The sequence below is a fragment of the Lepisma saccharinum genome, chromosome 1 (assembly GCF_977018435.1).
Source record: "Lepisma saccharinum chromosome 1, izLepSacc3.1, whole genome shotgun sequence".
Classification (NCBI taxonomy): domain Eukaryota; kingdom Metazoa; phylum Arthropoda; class Insecta; order Zygentoma; family Lepismatidae; genus Lepisma; species Lepisma saccharinum.
In genome coordinates, this window is record NC_139229.1 from 70347920 (window position 1) to 70370679 (window position 22760).

The window sequence follows — 22760 nt, forward strand, 5'->3', positions numbered from 1 at the left end:
ATATGTGTGAAATTAAAACAATGGAAACCTTGAAAGATAATACTAACGAACTTCAAACTATGAAAAACATATTTTCGTGGTGGAAAACTCCAAGTCATTTTCGAAATATGATGTTTTTCTTTATTATGAAGTGGAGATATGGGACGATACGATCCCTCAGCAAGAAAATTTTAAGTAAGCTACCTCCAACTCTTTCAATGGTCATAATTACTAATTAGGGTCCGGAAGTTGATGAAAAATCAACTTTTTTTCTGAGCCTTAAAAACAATGCTAAACCTGATATCATGTCCTTTTCCCTTCAGTTACAGCTGGAAAACACTTTCTATTTTACTTTTTTTTTTTTTTTTTTTTTTTCATTTTTCGGCCTTTTTTGGCTTTTCCTTTATTTGTCAGTATTTTTAACAGTTTTTGTTGCTTTTGATTTGATTTGATTTGATTTAGTTTATTTTACTTCGCGTTTTGTGCCTCTTGGCTAATTTGCAAAGATGGGGATGAGTGATGAAATGATGAAATTGATGAATGGACATTCACAAACAACCAAGCCCGACCGGGATTCGAACCCGGGACCCTTGGCGTTGCAGCGCGATATGCTAACCACTCGGCCACAGGGTCGGGCAGTTTTTGTTGCATTTTTACTTATTTTTGAGGTTTATTTTTCTCCTCCTCTGTTGTTTCGTGCATTTTAAATGCATTTACTAGTAAAAGTTACATATTTAGATTTCTTGACATGGTCCTTTTAGCAAATTCACCATGAATCGAAAATACGGTCAATGGAAAAGCATAATGTTATTCTTAACTGAAATGTTTGGCAATGGATTAAAATACTTTGTGTGAAGATCTACTTTGAGGTTCTTTTTCTGGACACTATTATCGCTTTAATCTGTAGTTTTAAAGTAAAATTAGTCACAATATTAAATGCAATTACACTCTGGTGTACGTGAAACAGAAATCTATTTTCGGATGGTGGCCGACTACAGTATCTTAGAAGGCCCACTCTGAAAGGAGATGAATTGGTTGATTTGGTGTTTTAAGTCAACTTTATGCATAGTAAGGCTAATCGGGACTGGACTTACAGTTTAAAATGGGATCCAAACCGAGTGCATAAAATAACGTGAACCGTGTGGTGTAGGGGGATCGTTTGCTTATGGAATGGAAGGTCATAGGTTCAAACCTACTTCTTTGCAAAATCTTTTTCGGGAAGTAAACGGCTTTGGACGAGAATGCTTATCTACTTTTCTTGGATATTTCCGTTGATATTTATGCATTTCCGGATGGAGAAAGTTGACATGTAAGTTCTCCCTCCCCCCACCTTGCCCCATCAGTTTTGAAACCCAATTGCCGCCCCTGAGCATGCATCGCATAAATATTTACAGTAATATCATATAATATTAATAACCACTGCGCGACAGCCCTATGAGAGCCTTGGCTTACCTACCGACTGCTGGTCTCCCTCCCACACTGTTCCTCCGTCACCTGTTATAGCGTGGAGATCTTAGACCAGTATTGGGGTGACGGGGGGTCAGCCTGACGAACCACCAGCCGTTGTAGGTCTTCTCGACCGGGTTACCGCTCACTCATTCGGAGCTCCCCAATTTCCTCATGATGGTGGGTTGCCACCGGCACTATACGTAGGCCAAATAAATTCAGAGCCGGATTCGAACCTACGCAATCCCGCAGCGAACGATCTCAAGATGAGTGAACGCCTTAACCCGCTTGGCTACGGAGGAGGACGATATAATATTATATTACGTTATTATAACACTTTTACTCGGTAAATAAAAAGGAAAAAATAATAAGGAAAGGGTGGGATTTGAACCTACGATGTTTCGATCTTGACGAAAACAGTAAAAAAATGAAAGTGCTGTCATCTAACCAACTACTCCAGGAGATTGCTAACAGAAACATTAGTAAAACACGTTAATCTCAGTTGAAGCAATATTGTGCCGGAGTTTCGAACCATTTTTCGCCAAGAACCAAGGAAAAGACACACTTTGCAGAATCGTTTGGTGTTGTGCAAGGTATCTTTACTAAACATTTCGCATAAAATCATCATAAATTTGCCTTCTTGCATTCAAATATGACCGCAATTCTTTCCAGGTGGATGAGAACCTGTTCAGTGTTTCACAATGCACATTCATTTTCCTATTTTCAAATTCAGAACTAAGAATCTTGAAATATTTTCAACATTCGTATTTCTGTCTTCTCATATATTTTATTACTGCTTTAGGGTATCTTTACTTTATGGAATGTGAAAGAATGAAAAAAAAAAATCACGAGCGTTTTCATTCAGGAAGAAGAAATGTTGCAAAGTTGGCTGCTCTTAGTTGGCTCTGAAGCGCTATGCTGCCAAATTTACGAATTCCGGACTTTGAAATTTTTCAGGGCGGTCAAATAAGATGTTGCGAAGTGTACATGATCTAGCAGTTGAATGGACGTGTGTGGATCTGGTGGATGCCTGGGCATTTGCCAGAGTAACTTGTGTCGACAGTGAAATTTGGTGGTGGCGAGGTAATGTTCTAGGGCTGTTTTTCTTGGTTTGGACTTGAACCCTTAGTTTTAATCGATGGGCCAATGGCCTCTGGCTTGTACCAATTCATTTTAGAAAGCATCATGCTACCCACATTCGATCCCCGGCCGGTTCAAATCCGGGAACTTTTCTAACGATGGAAGCGGCCCCGGCGCTCACCCAGCGTCAAATAACATGGGTACCTGGGGGAAACCCTGGGGGGTAAAGGCGGTCAGGGGCGTGATGCTGATCACATCACCCCCACTCACGACCGGATCAAGAAAGTGTGAGGCGTTACCCCCACACCCCCTATACGCCTTCATGGCATGGTGCTATGCACAGGGGAACACTTTACTTTTTGCTTTTTTACCCACAGTGTGACAACAGTTTGGAATAGACCCTTTTGTGTATGAACATTAAAATGCTCCTGCCTACACAGCAAGGTCAATTGAATTGTGGTTTGAAGAAAATCAGGTGGAAGTGATTAACTGGCCTACCCAAAGCCCCAACTTGAACACAAACATCTTTGGGATGAGTTGGACCATCAGTTGCACGTCAGATCCACTTGACCAACAAATACACTTCAGCTATGCTACAGGAAGAATGAAAACACATTCTGCCAGCAGTCTACCAGGACTTAATGGTGAGCTTACCCCGAAAGGTAAATGCTGTAATAACAGTAAAGGAAGGTCCAATATCCTATTAAAAACATGGTTGGTGCTTTCGGAACAAATACCAATGGGTATCCGATGACTTTTGGTTACGTAGTGCACTTGTCAGTATTAATCTTGTGAAAAAAAACCATGTACACGTTCCTTTATGTTCTCATGATTTGGTAATGCATTTATTTGCTAACATTGATTTTTCAGCCGACCTCCATGGCAGAGTTATTAGCAAGGTGCACGACAATGCCTCAGGTCCCAGGTTCAAATCCTGGCCTGGGCATAGGTGTCACTTCATACATTTTTCATCATATCATCACTCATCCCCATATTTGCGATAGCCAAAAATGGCAGAAAAGCAAAATTATTCAAACAATCAATCAGTCAATGATTATTTTTTTGTATGCATAGGTGAAGCAGAAACAGTTAAACATTTTTGGCCCTTTCGTCAGCATGTTAGTAGAGAGAAGAGTGAGTGTTTGCAAGAGAGGCATAGTTTGAAACCACCTATTGTGCTACTGTAATACAGCATGTGCTTAGGCGACTTTTGAAATTGAAATATTTTAGCAAACTAAAGTACAGGGCATCTGACTAACATGCGAGAGACCCGGGTTCGATCCCCGGTGGGAAGAACCGGGATTTTTTCCACCTGTTCAAGTTGCTGGGTGGCCCCTGGAGCCCATCCAGCATCGTATAAAGTGGGTACCTGGAGGAAACTCTGGGGGGTAAAGGCAGCCAGGGGCATGATGCTGATCACATCACCCCCACCTTCGTCCATGATCAAGAAAGTGTGGGGCCTTAACTCCACACCCCATATATGCCTTCATGGCATGGAGCATAGCACAGGGGAGTACGTTACCTTTTTTTAAGTATACTGCATTGGGTTGAATCATTTTGGACTACTGCATCTACGAGATGATTTTGGCAGATGTAATTGATTATCTCACTGACATTGGCAATGAGCAGAATGGCAAGGATTCTGCTGTTATGCCTCTTTTCAATCAGTGCAGTGGACTCCATGCGGTTTGAGGGCAGTGGTGTGCTCAGGATTTTTGAAAGGGAGGTGTTACTTATACTTTCTTGTAGCCCTCCTTTTGCCATGTTTTCCTGCAGTTGACATTATTTTTTTAGGAATACTGGGCCAAAGGGGAGGGTTATGACCCCCACCAATCCCCCATTTGGCATGCCACTGTAGACAGTTGGTTTTAGCAAATTGTCACCCTGAATATTCAATTCGACATTTTTCTTGTATGTATGCATTGCTTGCATTGTAGAATAATTTCTCTTATAGTCTAGGGTTGTTTATGGTCCCAAATGCAGATAAGCATTCATTGGTCAAATGGGAGGACAATATAATGATGTTGCAGAAAACACCAGAGTTACATTTACAATTTCCATCCAGAGTCAGGATTGCCAGAACATTCAATCAATAAGGGTATAGATTTCAGCAACGTGCAAATTATAGCCAAATCATCCAATTATTGGGACCATGTTATGAGAGAATGAATGGGAAAAAGCATGTGGCTCGAACAGCCTGGCTAGTGAATAATCAACCAAAAACGTCGAAGTGACACACGGCTCCTGATAGGTCTGCCATCTACACTGGGAACCTCTGTATACATACCAGTACATATAAACCGGGTTTAAGATCAGCACTGCACTTGTACTTCGGAAGCTTCGAAACCTTTTCTGAACTCAAGTTGTTAGCCTGAGATAATATGTTCTTGCTTTCTAGTAGTTACTTTATTTGAATAATAAGGAATTTTTTGTTAGCTAGGTTTTGTAGTGCAAATGCACACCCCAAGTAACCACAACCGTTTAGCCAATGTCAGATTTTATATGGGAAAGGTTGGCTTTATGTTGCTTGGCAAATTGACGTTGGTCTTAAGTTGGGCAAATGCTGGTTGCCAACATTTACCCAATCATGGAAAAGTGAGTCAAAATCAGTTTTAAAAACAACTTTCTCATGTTAAGACAACTTTCAAGAGTATGCTGTAAATTCTAGTGTAAAATAAATGACATGTAACTTTTTTTTTCAAATATTTCAGTCAGCACATACTGGAAATATATTTTTAGTGAAAGTAGAAGCTATTTTTAACTTGCAGTCATTCACTAGTCCTTTGTCAGCCACCATGGATGAAAAATGTGTTGGGAATTGATTACATTTGCCCTCACAATAAATTATATATGTATCAGAACACAAACCTATATATACTTTAGTTTTCAATACATTGGGCCAACATTGGAACCACGGCCAAAATTGCCATTGCCCAACAGTATGTTCTTACGTTTGGCCAACTATTTCCAGTACGTTGACCCAACTACTTTTGGTTACTTGCACACACACACACACACACACACACACACACACATCACACTCACACTCACTCTCTCTCTCTCTCTCTCTCTCTCTCTCTCTCTCTCTCTCACACACACACACACACACACTCTCTCTCTCACACACACACACACACTCTCTCTCTCTCTCTCTCTCTCTCTCTCTCTCTCTCTCTCTCTCTCTCTCTCTCACTCACTCACTCACTCACTCACTCACTCACTCACTCACTCACTCACTCACTCACTCACTCACTCACTCACTCACTCACTCACTCACTCACTCACTCACTCACTCACTCACTCACTCACTCACTCACTCACTCACTCACTCACTCACTCACTCACTCACTCTCTCTCTCTCTCTCTCTCTCTCTCTCTCTCTCTCTCTCTCTCTCTCTCTCTCTCTCTCTCTCTCTCTCTCTCTCTCTCTCTCTCTCTCTCTCTCTCTCTCTCTCTCTCTCTCTCTCTCTCTCTCTCACACTCTCACACTCTCACACTCTCACACTCTCACTCTCACTCTCACTCTCACTCACTCACTCACTCTCACTCACTCTCTCCCTCCCACTAACAAAATAGCAAAGATGAGGAGGGCCTTTGTGCAATTCAACAGCTAGATGAGATTGATTTAGTACAACCAATTTGATATTTATTTTCTTTTACAGACGGAGTGATGTATATCCAGTCACCAATATTGAGCAGATCATCACTGCAATTGCCAGCATCTTAGGAATTGTTATATTCACAGGAATTCTGAGTGGGGAGATGATCTTTGCTTACATTCATCGCTACAGGCAATTTTCCGAATTTCAATTGAAAATCGTGATTATAGAGAAGCAATTGGTACGTAGGTTGGGATGCATACATATGCATTAGCAAGCAATTTGTCCATTGCCATTTTAATTCATGGGGTTTTATGAGATTTAGAATTTCAAGAATTGAAACAAGATGCTAATGAATTGATTGACAATCTCTGCACTGCATTAGTCATTACTAGAGCCTGGAAGTTCCAGCATTTATTTTGGTTAAATAGGCAGGCAAAAAGGCATTTATAGTGTGGAAAAGAAATGCTGAAAGCAAGAAATAGGCACAACAAACCGAAAAAAGTAGCAAATTCCAAGTCACTTACGTCTAATTTGATTCAAAAAGTTAATATCTACATGGAAATAACGTTTTTACTTTTGTTTGTTGCCTTGATTGCACATAAGCACTTTTTTTCTCTACATTCATAGAAAGCCATCTGTCAGAAAGAATGCTTTTTCATAACAGAAAATGATCAATGTAATTGGAGCATACATGAAACAGGCTGTTTTAACTGGATTCATATCGTCAAGAAAATAATTCCCACCTTTAAGAATATCACAAATTGTTTTCAATTTTTCCGAGTTCATGTTTGTACTTTTCTGCAACTGCTAACCTCTTTTCTCCCAGAACTTCCGTCAGCTGCTGCATCGATTCCTCGAATACTTTCATTGATACTATAAGAGTTTCACCTTTTTTTCCAGCTTTGTAATTGTCTCTGGCAACACCAAAATGTGCTAATATGTAATGTTTTTGAAAGAAAAAAAAAAGTTATATACAATTAGGGGAAAAAAAATATTCTAAAATTTCATTGAAAATGGAAAAAAAGGGGCATTAAAATTGAAAATAGGAAGTAGGGTCAAAATAGGCAAAATGAAAAAGCTTCTAAAACATTAGCAACAACATAAAAGTATATGAAAAAAAATGCAGTAGGAAATAAAAGGCATTTTGCCCAAATTACGGGCTCTAGTTATGTTTCTCTTTCTCTCTCGCCCTCTCTTGACCTCTCTTCTTCTCTCTCCTCCTTTTTCTCTCTGCGAAAGGGGGAGGGAGAGAGAGAGAGAGAATGATAGAAGAGAAATGGAATGGAAGTGGGGGGATACTATTCCTTAGAAACTTAAAGGATGTAAGAGAAATGAAGGAAAATTGTACTGGACAGTTTGCCTGGTAATATATATGCATTCCGCTGAAGAAATATATTGCAGAAGCATTTTTAACCATCCACCACATGCACCGTGGAGTGAGAATTCGCAACTAAGAAATTTTGTTTTATAAAGTGTATTAAAACATGTTTGAGAGGAGGCCTTCTTAGTAGCTTCCTCCTCTACTCTTACGAAGGTACTGGGACAGCTGACAGCAATGAACATTCAGTCCATAGTTGGCAGTGAGTCGATTAGTTTGAAAGTGGAGTGATGCTCTGCGCGCTTGTGCCTCTGTGTATTTAATATTGCCGAATCTCGCTCCGTGTCTGTTCTACTGTGATTTGATTTATCTAATCTACAAATCATTAGTTTTATTGGTTTTATATAGAAATTTTGATTCCTAAAAAATATAGCTTCAGGAGCCATCAAAGCAACTTCTGGTCCACTTACATGTTAATGTTTCGCTTTGTACCTTTTTTTAGTTCGTCTTAATTTTCTAATCACTTTATGTTTAGATATGTACGTATGGGACACATTGTATGCAGTGAATGTGTAACAAGATGCAAAGGGTGGAAATGGACTGTCACTCAGATAATAATCAGTAAAATAATTTAGTTGGTCCATTTTTGTCAATATCCTGCACTTTATTAATTTGTACTATTACTATAATAGTATTACTATTGTTGCTATCATGATAATTATTAGTAGTATTACTTGTATTTAGTCTTTTCCAAATATTAATTTATATTTTATGCATAAGAAAAAAAACTTCATTGTAATATTTACTGAAAAGAGAAGGGTTAAATCAATAAATTTGTATACAAAATGTAATTACTGTGTAAATGAAAAATGTACAGCCCAAACATGTGAAATATGTAACGAAATATTTAAATATATCTTTTGCCTTCATGGCATGGTGCAAAGCACAGGGGAACACTTTACTTACTTTACTTTGACCTTTTTTATGTTCAAAGGTACATATTTTCATGAATATTAACAACATAATATATAACAAGAATATTGTAAGTACAGATGCAGAGAAACACTCCGTGCACGTGTATCATTGCATGACATGTTATAACTACTGTACACCAAGGGTGTAGTTTTGTTTTTGGGTGGGGCCTAATTTTTGATTAAAGAAAATGTGTTAGAAAATTGTTATTGGAAATAATACTGCAATAACCAATTGTAACATACCTATTACTCTGCATATTATGTGTAACTTCTGTGTGTGTAAAATACTATTTTTTTTTTTTACCAGAACTATCGAAAACTTGTCACCTGGTATTCTTCTGTAGCTTATCAGTCAGCACAGTAGTTGTCTACAAGTTTTATAACACACTTTTAACATTGTGGACTGATGATTCCATGTGAAAAAACTTAAATATGTTGCTAGAATGATGGTAATGATTTCAATAACATTACGAACTCTATAATGCATCTCTCAAACGTTAAAATTTTATCATAACTTTTTTACTCCAACAGCGCCAATGGAACATTGTACAAGAAGTCTATCAAGACATCATGGACTACTACTTGATGTTATGGGAAAAGAGATCTGGTGTTGTAAGTGCGCCATTTTTGGGACGTCTGCCATTATCTTTTCAAAAAGAAATAGCTTTGGACATGTACTGGGATGTCTTCAGACATGTAAGTGTAATACAGTGTTATTTGCAATTTATTTATTTTTTGGAAGTTGCTTTGTATCCCTAGATGTAGCATAAGTGATGCAGTAGGAAAGTTTTTTATAGATAGTTCTACCGGGTGTCCGAGAAGTCTTTGTATGAAAACAAAAATTAACTGTATCCGCTATATGCAACATAGACATGAAAAAATGGTACCAAAATGTTCGGAAACTATTCAAGTTTTATTGGCAATAGGAAAGAAATCAATAAATCTCCACGTGAGCACCCTTGGTAGCACGGAGTACATCTAGTCGAAATTCAACTTTTCGCCATGCATTAGCCAACATCAAAGGAGGGATTGATGTGATGACTTGGGTTATCCGTTGTTGCAGAGTTGCAAGATCGGATGCAGGAGTTCTGTAGACATTGTCTTTCACATAACTCCATAGAAAAAATCTAAAGGGGTTATGTCTGGAGATCGTTCAGGCCACGCCGTCGGTCCATCTCGACCAATCCATTTTCCAGGAAATGTCTGTTCAAGGTAGGAACGAACCTCCAGACTCCAATGTGGCGGTGCACCGTCTTGTTGAAAGATAACATCTGGGTGGTATTCTAGCAATTGAGGAACAGCAAACAATTGCAACATGTCGAGATACACTCCAGATGTTACGGTGTCCTCACGGAAAAAGAATGGTTCGATTATTCTGTCATGCAGTAGCGTGCACCAAACATTCACCTTCGGGTTGCCCATGGTCGACTTCCTCACCTCATGAGGGGGCTCTTTACCCCAGATACGCACGATGTTTGAAATTGTCTCTGCACTGTTTTTTGTGACCTGCTCTCGTGAAACCACAGGACACACTCAGCCTTTTTCTGATTTGTGTACATTTCCGGTTTGCTGGACACTGACACTGCTACACTACTGCAACGGTACAGAAATCTGAAACAAAAAAAACTTGAATAGTTTCCGAACATTTTGGTACTATTTTTTCATGTCTATGTTGCATATAGCGGATACAGTTAATTTTTGTTTTCATACAAACACTTCTTGGACATCCGGTATTTTTCACATAAATATGAGGTGCATTTCAGAAAAAACAGTAATATGTGTCTCAGCACTGTATTAGTGGTTACCAACACGTACGTATCCATAATTTTTCACCACAGACACCATAATTTTCCCAGTACTTTTCGGTACTGTGGACAGAGTTCAATTATTTTATGAAACTTTGGATAGTACTTCTAAAAAAATTATAGCTTTGATATTATGGTTTTTCCCTGCTAAAAAAGTTCTAAACTTTGATTTTTGTTGAAAAGCGAATATCAATTTAGGCCTTAAATTTCAGCCATTTGCATTGGAGATAGTAAAAAATGTACAGGACATAAAATGAAAAACAACATGTAGATTAAATATATTTTGTGAAAACCTAGTGCACGCTTTTGGGAGAGGGGATTGCCCCCATCACCCTCCCTGTGGGCCAAAAAGCTTGGTTTGTAATTTCTACAGGGTGGGAACCTCTCCTGTGTGTTAACCCCTCATGCAGGGAACTTTTCAGGCACTTGTTTTTCAAATTGTAATTGCAATTAAAATGAAAGAAGATGATGAAATTGGTTTTGTTTATTTGCAGTGGAACCTCAATTTTACGTTTTTCAGGGGACCAGTTTGAAAGAACTTAAAATGTGGGAAAATGTAAAATCGAGGAAATTTTTATAACATTTTGCTATGTTGGGACCATCAAGATTGAATGTATAATACAGGAAAGTGTAAATTCAAAATGTAAAAATTGGGGTTCCACTGTCTTTTTTTTTTTTTGGACAGAATGACTGGACTTAGCGGGGGTGAAATTTATACATTTTACCTCTTAATAATAGAGGTTTAAAAAGGAAGAAGAAGAAAATTGAAATTTTGTGCAAAGATTCATATTCGATACCCCATATAGCCAGTAGAATAGACCAAAATGAATGGGAAAAAAATGTAGTAAGTAGCAGTGGTATGCTCCTACAGCCATGTAATATTAATGTTGAAATACATAGATTCTTTTTGGAGAACATAAGAGACTTGACTTACTTGACTTAATTCCTGTTGTTCCCTGTGGAACATAGGGCATCAACAAAGCATCTCCACCTGGTCCTACTGACGGCAATTCTCTTCACTGCATTCCAGCTCTTTCCTTCCTCCAAGGCCTCAGTGTGAACAGATCTTCGCCACGTCTGTCTAGGCCTCCCTCTTTTCCTTCTTCCCTGCGGGTTCCAGTCTAGTGCCTCTCTCTCAACAGCCTCATTTTCCTTCCTCAATGTATGCCCTATCCAATTACATTTTCGCCGCTTTATTTGTATGGACACCTCGGTTTCTCCAGATTTTCTCCAAAGTTCTTGGTTTTGAATCACTTCTGGCCAAAAGATATTCAAAATTTTTCTCAGGCAGCGATTGATGAAGGTCTGTAATTTAGAGGTAATCGTTTTTGTTACTTTCCATGTCTCAAACCCATTCAACAGTACAGACTTAACATTACTTCGAAAAATACGAAGTTTGGTCTTCATAGATATCTTCTTGTTTTTCCATACTGGATAGAGCCTCACAAAGGTACCATTTGCTTTTTGGATTCGTTGAGAAACATCCTGTGCAGCCCCTCCGTCTTTTGCCACCACACTACCCAGGTAAGTAAAGCTATCCACATTTTCAATAATCTCTTCACCAATATTAAACGGGTCTGTTTTTGTGGAGTTAATCCTCAGTGCCTTGGTCTTCTTGGAGTTAATTACGAGTCCTGCTTTTTTTGCACTTTCTATCAGATCTGCTAGTTTCGTTTGCATATCACCATGTCCTTCAGATAAGAAGCACAAATCGTCTGTAAAATCAAGGTCTTCTAGTCTGTTATTCAATCCCCATTGGATACCACGTCTTTTCCCTCCTATTACATTTCGCATCACTGCATCGATCACGATCAGGAACATTGCCTCACTCCAGACTGCACATCTATTGGTTCAGATACACAGCCTTCATGTATAACTCTACATGTATAATCACGATAAGTTTCTCGGATAAGATCAAGAATTTTTGTGGGCACTCCATATCGTTTCACTTCCTTCCACATTGCATTTCTGTTGACAGAGTCAAATGCTTTCTCGAAGTCAACGAAAACTGTATAGAGACGAGATGACCATTTTATACATTGCTCCAAAATTATCCGCAAGGTGTTAATTTGATCAATACAGGAGCGATTTGGTCGAAACCCTGCCTGTTCTCTTCTGAGTCTCAAGTTAACATGCTCCTTAATTCTGTTTAGGATAACTCTAGTGAAGATCTTACTCGGAATGGAGAGAAGTGCTATACCTCTCCAGTTGTCACACTTTGATGTATCCCCTTTTTTCGGTAGCTTCACCAACAGGCCACTCCTCCAGTCCTTAGGCATCACTCCCTCTATCCATTTCTTCTCAAATAAGGGCTGCAACATATTTGCTGTGGTGTTTATATCACTTTTCAGCACTTCCGGTGGTATGTTGTCGACACCAGCTGCTTTACAATTACGTACCTCTCTCAGAGCCTGTTTAATCTCTCCTACTGTTGGAACATCCGTCCTAATTCTTACACTGGGGCCAACATCACCATCATTATCATCTTCATCTTCCCCCTGGTCTATCTGAGCATCCGCAGAGCGATTAAGGGTTGCAGAGAAGTGCTCCTTCCAACGTTTCAGTTGGTCCTCAGTATTCGTAAGGAGGGTACCATCTTTACTTCTCACTGGTCGATTTCTCTGCATCTGTTTCCTTGACAGAACTTTTGTGATGTTGTATAGTTCTTTAAGATTCCTCTTTTTTGCTGCTTCCTCCGCCTGCTGAGACAGATTGTCTACCCAATTTCTTTGATCCCTACGAACACTACTCTTTACTTCTCGATCCTTCTCTGTATACTTTGTTTGCAATTCTACCTTCCTTGCCCTTGTCCTGCTTGAGTTCATTGCCTCCTTAATTACTTTTCGCTCATTAATCCTTTCCCAGGTCTGCAGAGACATCCAATCTTTTTTCCTCCTATCCTTGAAGCCCAGAACCTTTTCACTTACTTCTGCGAAGGCAGATCGAATTTTTGTCCATTCTCTTTCAATTGTTTCATTCTGCTCACTTTCATCGGTCAATACTTGGAACCGATTTCTCAGTTCAATCCTGAAGGTTTCCTTGAGATTCTTATCCTTCAACTTACTAACATCATACCGCTTCCTTGTCTGTTCCATTCTCTTCTTCTGAGCATGAATTTTCATTTTAAAGTTAGCCACTACCAAATGATGCTCACTCCCAATGTCCGCACCTCTCTTGTTTCTTACATCCTGTAGCGAACGTCGCCACCTCCGTCCAATTGCCACGTGGTCTATCTGGTTTTCTGTTCTATGGTCTGGTGATACCCACGTTACCTTATGGCATTTCTTGTGAGGAAATATAGTACCACCAATAACTAATTCATGGCTAGTACAAAAGTCCACAAAAAGTTGTCCATTCTCATTTCGCTCTCCTAAACCATGTTTACCAATGACGTGCTCAAGGCCTTCGTTGTCATGCCCAAGCTTTGCGTTTAAATCTCCTCCAATTATTATGATATCCTTCCTTTTTTGCTTCTTTATTGTTTCATTGAGCTGCCTATAAAACTCTTGTTTATCTTCAGGCTCTGCTACTTCTGTGGGTGCATAACACTGTATCATAATGATGTTTCTGATATTGGTTTTGAAATGTGCCACAATTATCCTCGCATATACCATTGAATAAGGCTCCTTTTTGCTTCCTTGTCCATCAATATACCCACACCATCACGGCTCACACCTTCACCCTCAGGTCTTCCGGAATATATGAATGTAACTCCTTCATGGGTATTTACCTCTCCAAACTCTGACCATCTGACTTCACTTATACCTAGGATGCTCAGACAGTAGCTCTTCATGCAGGCCACTGCCTGCCGTAGTTTTCCACTCTCCCGCAGGGTTCTTACATTCCATATTCCAATTCTCGTTGTCCTTTTCAGGCCAAATGTCGTCGTCTTAGAATCAGTTCGGCTTCCTCTTGTTGATGTTTCTTTAATAGTGTGATTTAAAGTGTGCGGGTTATTGGCCCACAGCACCCGATCTTGGTGATGGGGCTGCCACCTGAGCCTCCAAGCAGGCTAATTTTCTGTCGGGGTATTTTCCCCTAGTCTTTTAGGATCCCTCCTCCACAAGACAGTGGCTTTTTCTCATATTTATACTCGATGAGAATGAGTGCCTCTTCCGCCAGCTATGCCGTTCCAAAGGTCTCCTTCTCCGCCATAGTTGCCGTTGAGGTCTTCACCGTAACCCTGGCAAGGGGCCCTTACAAGGTACTACCAGCCAGTGCCAGCTGGCCCAAGGTTTTTTAAAAAGAGGTGTTTCTCCTCGTTTCTCCTCCTGATTCCTGGTTCTTCTGCCTCCTTCGCAGTTGAGATGGCCATCCATCTTCTTCCGCCATTGGAGTCGTTGACCAGTAGGTTGCTTCTTAGTCTGACTCTTTACCACTAGCCTGCCCAGCATGGGAGACCCTACCAGTAGCTATGCTACCGCTGGTATAGCCTAGTGGATCATCAGAGTACGCAAGCCCCACCACCAACTACAAGGTCATGCAACCACTAGGTGGGGGAACATAAGAGACACAACTGCATTATTATCTTTGTAGTTTTCAAGAAATAACATGTTAATTGCTACAATGTGGTGGTTTTGTTTGAAATCAAGTGTCCAAAAGTGCATAATTTGGGTGGTTTCTTTGAAAACAGGTCAGCTAAAGGTTAAAGTTTTAATTGTGTTTGTGCTGTACATTTTATTTTTACTTTTTTGGTAGTTATTCCACCATGTGGTAACAGGTGTATTTTACAATTCAAATATATTAATATCCATATTGTCTCTTTCAGTCACATCTTTTCAAGTTTCTGGATACATCAATCCTCAGGTCCATTGCACTTTACATGGTACCAGTTTTCTTTCTACCTGGAGACATTGTATACCACCAGGATGAGCTTCGCACTAAGCTGGTGTACATTGTTTCAGGAGTTTTGCAGGTGAGTTTATTAACTACATAGGTTAGCAGTTTGATGGCAAATTGGTAATGTTGTAATCAAGGGATCCCGGGTTTTTGGTTCCTGGTGGAGTCACATTGTGCAGTTGTTTGGATCCTATTTAAACTGTAGGCCCAGTAGTATAAAGTAGACTTAAATTTTGATAGTGAACAGCCCAGTCAATATTTAAGGAAGCAGTAATAGCCATAATCCTCCAAAACACTCAAATTATTCTTGGTCTCATCTGTAACTAAACCTTGGCATTGGCAAAAACTTGCATGCACTCACTCTCCATATTTGTCCATCCATGTCAACTACCGGTGTTTCAGTAACTGCCAGGATGTAAAACAATAAGATATTTTACATCCAAAGTTGCAGTTGAGATTTCACATTACTTAACACAGCATGTATTATATATTCTTCATTTGTGTATTTTAGGTATTTTCAGAAGATGACGATGAAACTCCCCTTGTGTCCTTTTCTGGTGGAACCTGCTTGGGCGAATTCTCTCTCTTCCTAAGCACACCAAGCAAGACAGTCGTGAAATGTGCAGTGTATTGTGAAGTTAGGATAATGTATAGAAATAGCTTTGCACAAATGATGAGTGCGGATAAAAAAAATGCTAAAAAATTTCAAGAGCATTATCAGGTAATTAATATAAATGTTTTCCTCCATAGAAGTGCATAGGTAGAAGAAAATAGTGAATGTGAGGGACTTTGAATTTTTAATGTTTCTTTCTCTCTCTCTCTCTTTATTATTTTGATCACTTGTGAGAATTGCTGGTGGAGAGTTCCATCTACATGCATCACTTCGGTCTTAACATTCAAATAGTTCACTTATCACATTTTTTGGTATCCCATACTCATTAAGTATCTGATGTAGCTATTTTTTATGCTTTGTGCTCTCTTTTTCTCTTTTATAGCTTTCCGTCATCCCTCATGAAACCATTTTTGTCATTGCTTCTTACTCTCTTTGATCGCTTTTTAAAATAATTTTTGTATCCTTTCCATTCACTTTCCACTGTTCCATCTTTCAGTTTTTTCTAATAAAGCCCTCACTCTAAATGAATATTCATTTTGCAGGACTTGTTGTTCAAGTGAGCATTTGTGTGACCTAGTTTTAAAAGCAGGACAATTCTGGGCAAACTTAAATGCTATGTCACTAACTGTACCAGAGATATAAAAGCAATTACAGTACAATAATCTTTAGAGGAAATCAGCCTTGTTCACCACACTGATCTTACCTCACTATTACAGTAGTCCATGATATGAATTTGTTTCAATCAAGAAAATGGCTTTCGGTAAATACGAGGCATATTTTTAAAGTAAGTTCCATTTTGCAATTAGGCCGCTGTAGCGCTGCACTCACCGTTTTGCACATGCTCGCTGAGGACCTGCATATATGGGCTTGCCACAGACGGCAGTACGAAACTGTTCATCCGAGTAGACAGTTGTTCAGGTGTGGTTACAATGCCTCAGACGATTGAAAGTCCCGCAGAGTGTGAACTATGCGCTGTTATTCGTTTTCTAAGTGCAAGAGATGTGAAATCTGTTGAAATCCATCGACAGATTGCAGAAGTGTATGGAGACAATGTTATGAGCGATAGCGTCGTAGAAAGATGGGTGAGGGCATTTAAAGAGGGCCGTACAAACGTGCACGACGAGGGACGAAGTGGGCAACCGTCCGTCATTAACGATGACCTGGTGCAGCAAGTTGATGAAAAAGTGCACTAAAACAGCGCTTTACGTTTCATCTTTTTCTACGGAGTTTCTGGAAGTGTCACGCAGTGTTCTGTACGAAATTGTGACAGTATGCTTAAATTACCGGTAATTGTGTTCACGGTGGGTACTAAAAATACTAAAAAGTCTGTCTGAGTTACACAAAACCAAATGGTTAGCCATTGCTTTGACTTTCCTCGAGAGGTACAGTGCTGAAGGCAATCAGTTGTTGAGCCAAATTGTCACTGGTGACGAGACATGGGTGTCTCATGTTACACCGGAATCAAAACAACAGTCCATAGAATGGAGGCATTCAACATCACCCAAGAAAGTGAAGTTGAAGCAAACAGTTTCAGCCTGAAAAATCATGTGCATGGCATTTTGGGATCGTTGCTTGTGGATTTTTTGCCTCGGTGTGACACAATAAATGCTGCGACATATTGTGAGACCTTGGATAAACTGCGTCATGCAATCCAAAACAAAAGGCACGGCATGCTCAGTAAAGGGATCGTATTGCTTCACGGCAATGCTCGTCAACATGCGGTGCATCGAACCCAAGATCACATTGCGTCATTTGGTTGGGAACAAATTGATCATCCTCCCTATAGCCCTGACCTAACACCTAGTGACTATAACTTGCTCCTGCACTTAAAGAAGCACCTTGCCGGTCAGCGCTTTAATGCAGATGATGACATGAAAATGGCAGTGCAGCAGTGGTTATCATATCAGGCAGCCGATTTCTATGAAGATGGCATTCAGAAGCTGGTCGTACGATACGATAAGTGCCTTAATGTAGGTGGAGGGTAGATGTAGGCCCAGGGTTTAATGTAAAAATAAAATTATTAAAACATGTGTCCTTGTGTTTATGTAATATCAAAACGGTAAAAATATGCCTCTTAGTTTTTCCTGGTTGAAAGTATTCATAGATAATGCATGTGAGTTTCTACACCTAAATCAAAAATATTGCCATGCTTGTGAAGAGTTAAATTAGATTTAGATGGCAAATCAATATTGTTACAATAATTGAATCTTTCTTTCAGCACCGGCTTGAAAATGCTAGAAAAATGATGAGTATTGCAGAAGGTGATTTGAAGGAAAAACTAAAGATGTAAGTATGCATCAATATACCAGACTTTTGCTTCAGAATACTCAATAATTACATAATATTATTAAAGTACTTGTTATGTAATCACAAAATACAGTTTTTCACACAATCGTGGTGCATAATCAATAGAAAGTTTGAATTTTGCATAACTTCCAGGATAATTAGAATCTGCGAAAGTGTTTTGGAAAATGCCGGAAAGGTATCAGCCGGAATTGGTAAATAAAATCCAACCGATACTTTCCGATAACATTTGTATCGGCCAATATTGATACACAGGGGTATGCATATTTCGTTTTTGACGTAAACCTGAAATGCGAAATAACTCATTCTAATGTTAATTTTTAATGTTTCTGAAAGGCTTGAGGTGCATTTTCCTACCCTGTTTTGTCACGAAATGATGCGAAATGAACTGCAAAATGTGAATTAGACTCTTAAACACGAAATTTAGAGTTTATTTACCGTGAATATCCTGAATTATCCTGTGAGTTATTCAATTCACGGAAAATTGATTAATTCTGCTGAAAATATTTGAGATCCCTTTATACAGAAATAAACTTAATACTCTGGTAACTACATAAATGTGCTATTAGAAGGGTTGTTTATTTTGTAATAAGTGCAGTTTTTAAATCAAATTCTGGATTATGTTCACAATTTTAAAACCAAAGTGTAATTTTTATATATTGCTTTTCACCGAAATTTTATTTTATTTACAGCTTTTGAACCTGAAATTTACTCTTTTTTTTTATGCCGAAATTTTGCTATTTTATTTACCAAATAATATGTGCCTCTAGAATACATCGCCATCAGTTCAGCCCTATGCATAATGTGTATGTATAAAATGTACACTTCATAGGTTATCATCACCATTCTTCAGTTTTCAGTCTGTGGCTTCATTGAACACCTCCATCCTCTGATTCCTCTTTCCAATATGTTCAATTCTGTCTTTCCACCCACATGTTGGTCTGCATGCTCTTGCTTGCTGTCTTTCTGACCCCATCCTCTTTATATGTCGGAACTTTTGGACTCTGTAACAAGGTGGAATGAGAAATTTTGTGTTTGAAATTAGCAGTCACAAGTTAAACTTTTACAAACAATTAGATCTATATTCAAACTTGTATTTAAAAACCAGAAATTTGTATTTAAAAAACAGAAATGTAGAAACTAGTTAAATCAATGTAAACTACAACAATCCAACTGAAAGAAACAGCAATAGATTTTGTTAACTTCCATACTAACAGCAACAGAATGGTACAAATGTTATGCTGCCTTTGAGTCTCATAGGTCTTTGGTAATTAATGTGAATCACAAGCAAACTTGACAACACTTTTCATAATTTTTTGTAATGTCAGGAGTCCCTTTCTTATAAGAGAAATCTAGAATTTATAATTTCAAATGCTATTTAACTGACACCACGTGCTTATTACAGAAAAAAGAGAATCAGGCAGGCAAAGCTGAGGGAGAGCTCAGCAGGAAAAGAAGAATCAGAATCGGAGAGTGAATCTGAAGAGGAGGAGTGGGATGCCTACGACAGAGGAGACACTCCTCAAATGAAAGCCATCAATTGGATGGAAGATGCCTTGAGTGATTTGTCTGTTAAAACGCATGGAATACATGAAGTTACTGAAACTGAACCTGTACCGCAATTGGATGAAGTGGTGCTTGAGAAAGACCCTCGACTTTTTACGTCACTGTATCTTGATTTATACGTTTTAAGTGAGGTAAGTTTTTAGGTGTACTTTTTTGTCATGGTTGATGTAAAGTACAGTTTAACTATGGTTATTGTCAAGCATAAAAGAAGAACATTATAAAAAAACAAAGTCTCTACTTCTAATAGTTTGGAAGGGATTTCAATTTCAAATCTAAAATCTGTCAACTTCTCATCATTTGATGCTATATATTGAATGAAAAGGAGGGCCAGAAGGGCTATGCAACAAATGAACAGGGGCTGCAATAACATTTGGGATCAGCCAAGCAATTGAATATGATTCTATTTCACACAAATATGTAATAATAATAATTATAGCTACAATTATGTTGCAATATATATATGTAAGTTTGAACCTTCAATACAAAGAGCCTAGTGTATAACATTACTCTTAAGTGTGGTTTACCACCATGAACAACACCAAACCACCGTACCTTACAATTACCTTCAGGGCACTTGGATCGAACTTCCCAACAAGTAGCTTAGGCTTCCGTAGAGCATGCGAAGGATGTACAACTAACATAATCTAAACGAACACTGAAATGAAAGGTGGCACACACAATTTGATCTTTAATACCTTTACGACTGAACCGGCACTGTCATGATCAATAAAAGGGTTTACCTCTCTCGTGTAGTAGATCTATCCAAATAGCATGTCCACAGACTTGCACACACAGAATGTCTATTTAACTGGTTACAATAAGTTCACTCTGAATAGCATCTCCCTGTTCTCGAGATCGTTAGAGTGCAAACTGAGTCTTCTCCTCCGCTAAATCACACACCGACTCTCTCTTGTTCGACCTCCGCTCAACAATTTCTCTCTAGGTATAGAAACCGACTGTCCTCTCTCCAAAACAATGACACCTCTTAACCTCTCTCCCCTGCTCCAAGTGCTCATTCATTCCCCTCAATTAACTCCTCTCTTCTCCTTTTACCATTCAAGGCTTCCAACAATGCACAATACCTCCTACCTTAGTTGACACATTCTTAATTTTCTGCCAGCTGTAGAATGACTGAACTATTCAGGAATGCTATTTGAAAGCATTAAGAACCTTTATGATTGTGTAGTTGTTGTTCCTGTTGGTATTATGTAATAATTGAAGCTTAAATATTTCCCTTTTAAGTTTGTAGACACTTGGTCAATTTAAATATATATGCTGAATATAGTATTTGAAGTGTTGGGTGCCATTGCCTTGATGAAGGATTATTTTATGTAAGGCAGCACCTTCCCAGTCTACCCCCCAGGCTTGATGAAACATCATCCACTTAGGAATTTTCACTTCGAGCATGTCAACTATTAAGAAATCAACTGCCGCAGCCTTGAAGTGTAAAATGTTAGCTGAGAGGATGCTTGGACAAGCTTTGAGGTTAGCTAGTGGGATGCTTCTATGCTTTTACATGGTGATAGACAGTTAGGGCAATGTTTTGCGAAAATTAGCTATCTGTGGATACTATCCTCTTCATCCACCTTCACTTCAAGCACTGAACTACCCAAATATGTAAATGTACTTGTGGACTGTTCTATCACTTCTTTAATTTTATATCAAGAAGATATTTAATATATTTGCAAGAAATTGTAGGTTATAACTAGTTCACTGGAAAATTTCCGTCGTCTGTCAGCTTCAATCGGAAACTAATGAGAGTACCTTTTTTGATTGCAAGAATTTAATCTTCTTTTTTCTGCTTCCAGGAGTTGTGTTTCATATATTTGTTAGGCGTTGCAAGATTGAAGCATAATATTTGAAAATAATTGAAAGAGAAATTGTAAGCAAAAGTCACTACAGGGCTACGGTCTTAACCCGGCCCCTGTGGCAGAGTGGTTAGCACATCATGCTACAACACCAGGGTTCCTGGGTTCGAATCCTTGTCTGGGAATGGATGTTTGTGAGTGTCCATTCATCAATTCCATCATATAATCACTCATCCCCATCTTTGCAAATTAGCCAAAAGTGGCACAAGAAGTGAAGTAAAACATAGCAAATCAATTAATCAATCAATCTAAGCCCCTATCACTGGAAATAAACAACCACGTATTCATGAAAACACACATGGCTGTATTTCAAGCGTATAAAACCCCTACGGGTTTTTGGGATCGAACTTAGGCTGTGCCAGCCTAAAGCAACTCGCTTGTACGAGAGGTACTTTTTGTATGTAAGAAGTAAGGAAAACATGAACAACATTCACTGTTTAACACTTCTATGGACTGGACATGGCAGGGTCATGATAATAATAGAAAGGATGTTCGTTTATCTGTAGATTCCTGTTTAGATGATCGTCCACTGATTCGGATGATAAGGCACGGTCCTGAAATAAAATGTCTTTAGGTCGCGCAACTCCCCACTTCTAACTCTAGCATAGCCCCGATATTCAATTTATAACTTTAGGACCACAACTGAGTACTCTCTAACTTTCGGACTACAACTGAGAGGGAGATATGTTAACAAGATCTATTTAAAGGGGATTCAAATTTCCAATCGTTAAAGCCGTTGGACCAGTTCCATCCTGTCGTTAATCGTGCTTTTTGCATAAGGCTGACGTTAGGTTAGTTCAACTGATTTCCTGTCTGTTCTCGTGTCAGCGGAGTTTTAAAGATCCACTGAAGGTTTCCGGTGATTATAATATGCTTGTAATAATTTACTTCCAGCGCTTCAGCCAGATCCCTTGGTGAAGTGATTAGTATATTGTGCTATGATGCTAGGGGTCCCAGGTTCGAGTCATGCCTTTGGAGTGCTACGCAACAAAGAAAATACAATCCAAAGAGAATGAAAACAAGTTAAAACTTTTCATAAATATCTGAAAGTTTATTTCAAAATACTTGGGAAACTTGGAAAAGGCAGGAATTTTTGGAGTTTTAAAGATCCACTGAAGGTTTCCGGTGATTATAATATGCTTGTAATAATTTACTTCCAGCGCTTCAGCCAGATCCCTTGGTGAAGTGATTAGTATATTGTGCTATGATGCTAGGGGTCCCAGGTTCGAGTCATGCCTTTGGAGTGCTACGCAACAAAGAAAATACAATCCAAAGAGAATGAAAACAAGTTAAAACTTTTCATAAATATCTGAAAGTTTATTTCAAAATACTTGGGAAACTTGGAAAAGGCAGGAATTTTTGGTGA

At 38.9% G+C, this 22760-nt stretch overlaps 1 protein-coding gene across 1 annotated transcript in view; it reads left to right on the plus strand.

The window, feature by feature from the left end:
• LOC145996355 (uncharacterized) overlaps positions 1-22760 on the plus strand; it is a 151446-nt gene that overhangs the window by 14035 nt on the left and 114651 nt on the right. The window contains exons 4-9 of the mRNA XM_083132787.1: positions 6168-6345; positions 8931-9095; positions 14973-15119; positions 15555-15764; positions 17875-17942; positions 19366-19657. Coding sequence (XP_082988913.1) covers positions 6168-6345; positions 8931-9095; positions 14973-15119; positions 15555-15764; positions 17875-17942; positions 19366-19657 — 1060 coding nt within the window. The remainder of the gene's footprint in view (positions 1-6167; positions 6346-8930; positions 9096-14972; positions 15120-15554; positions 15765-17874; positions 17943-19365; positions 19658-22760) is intronic.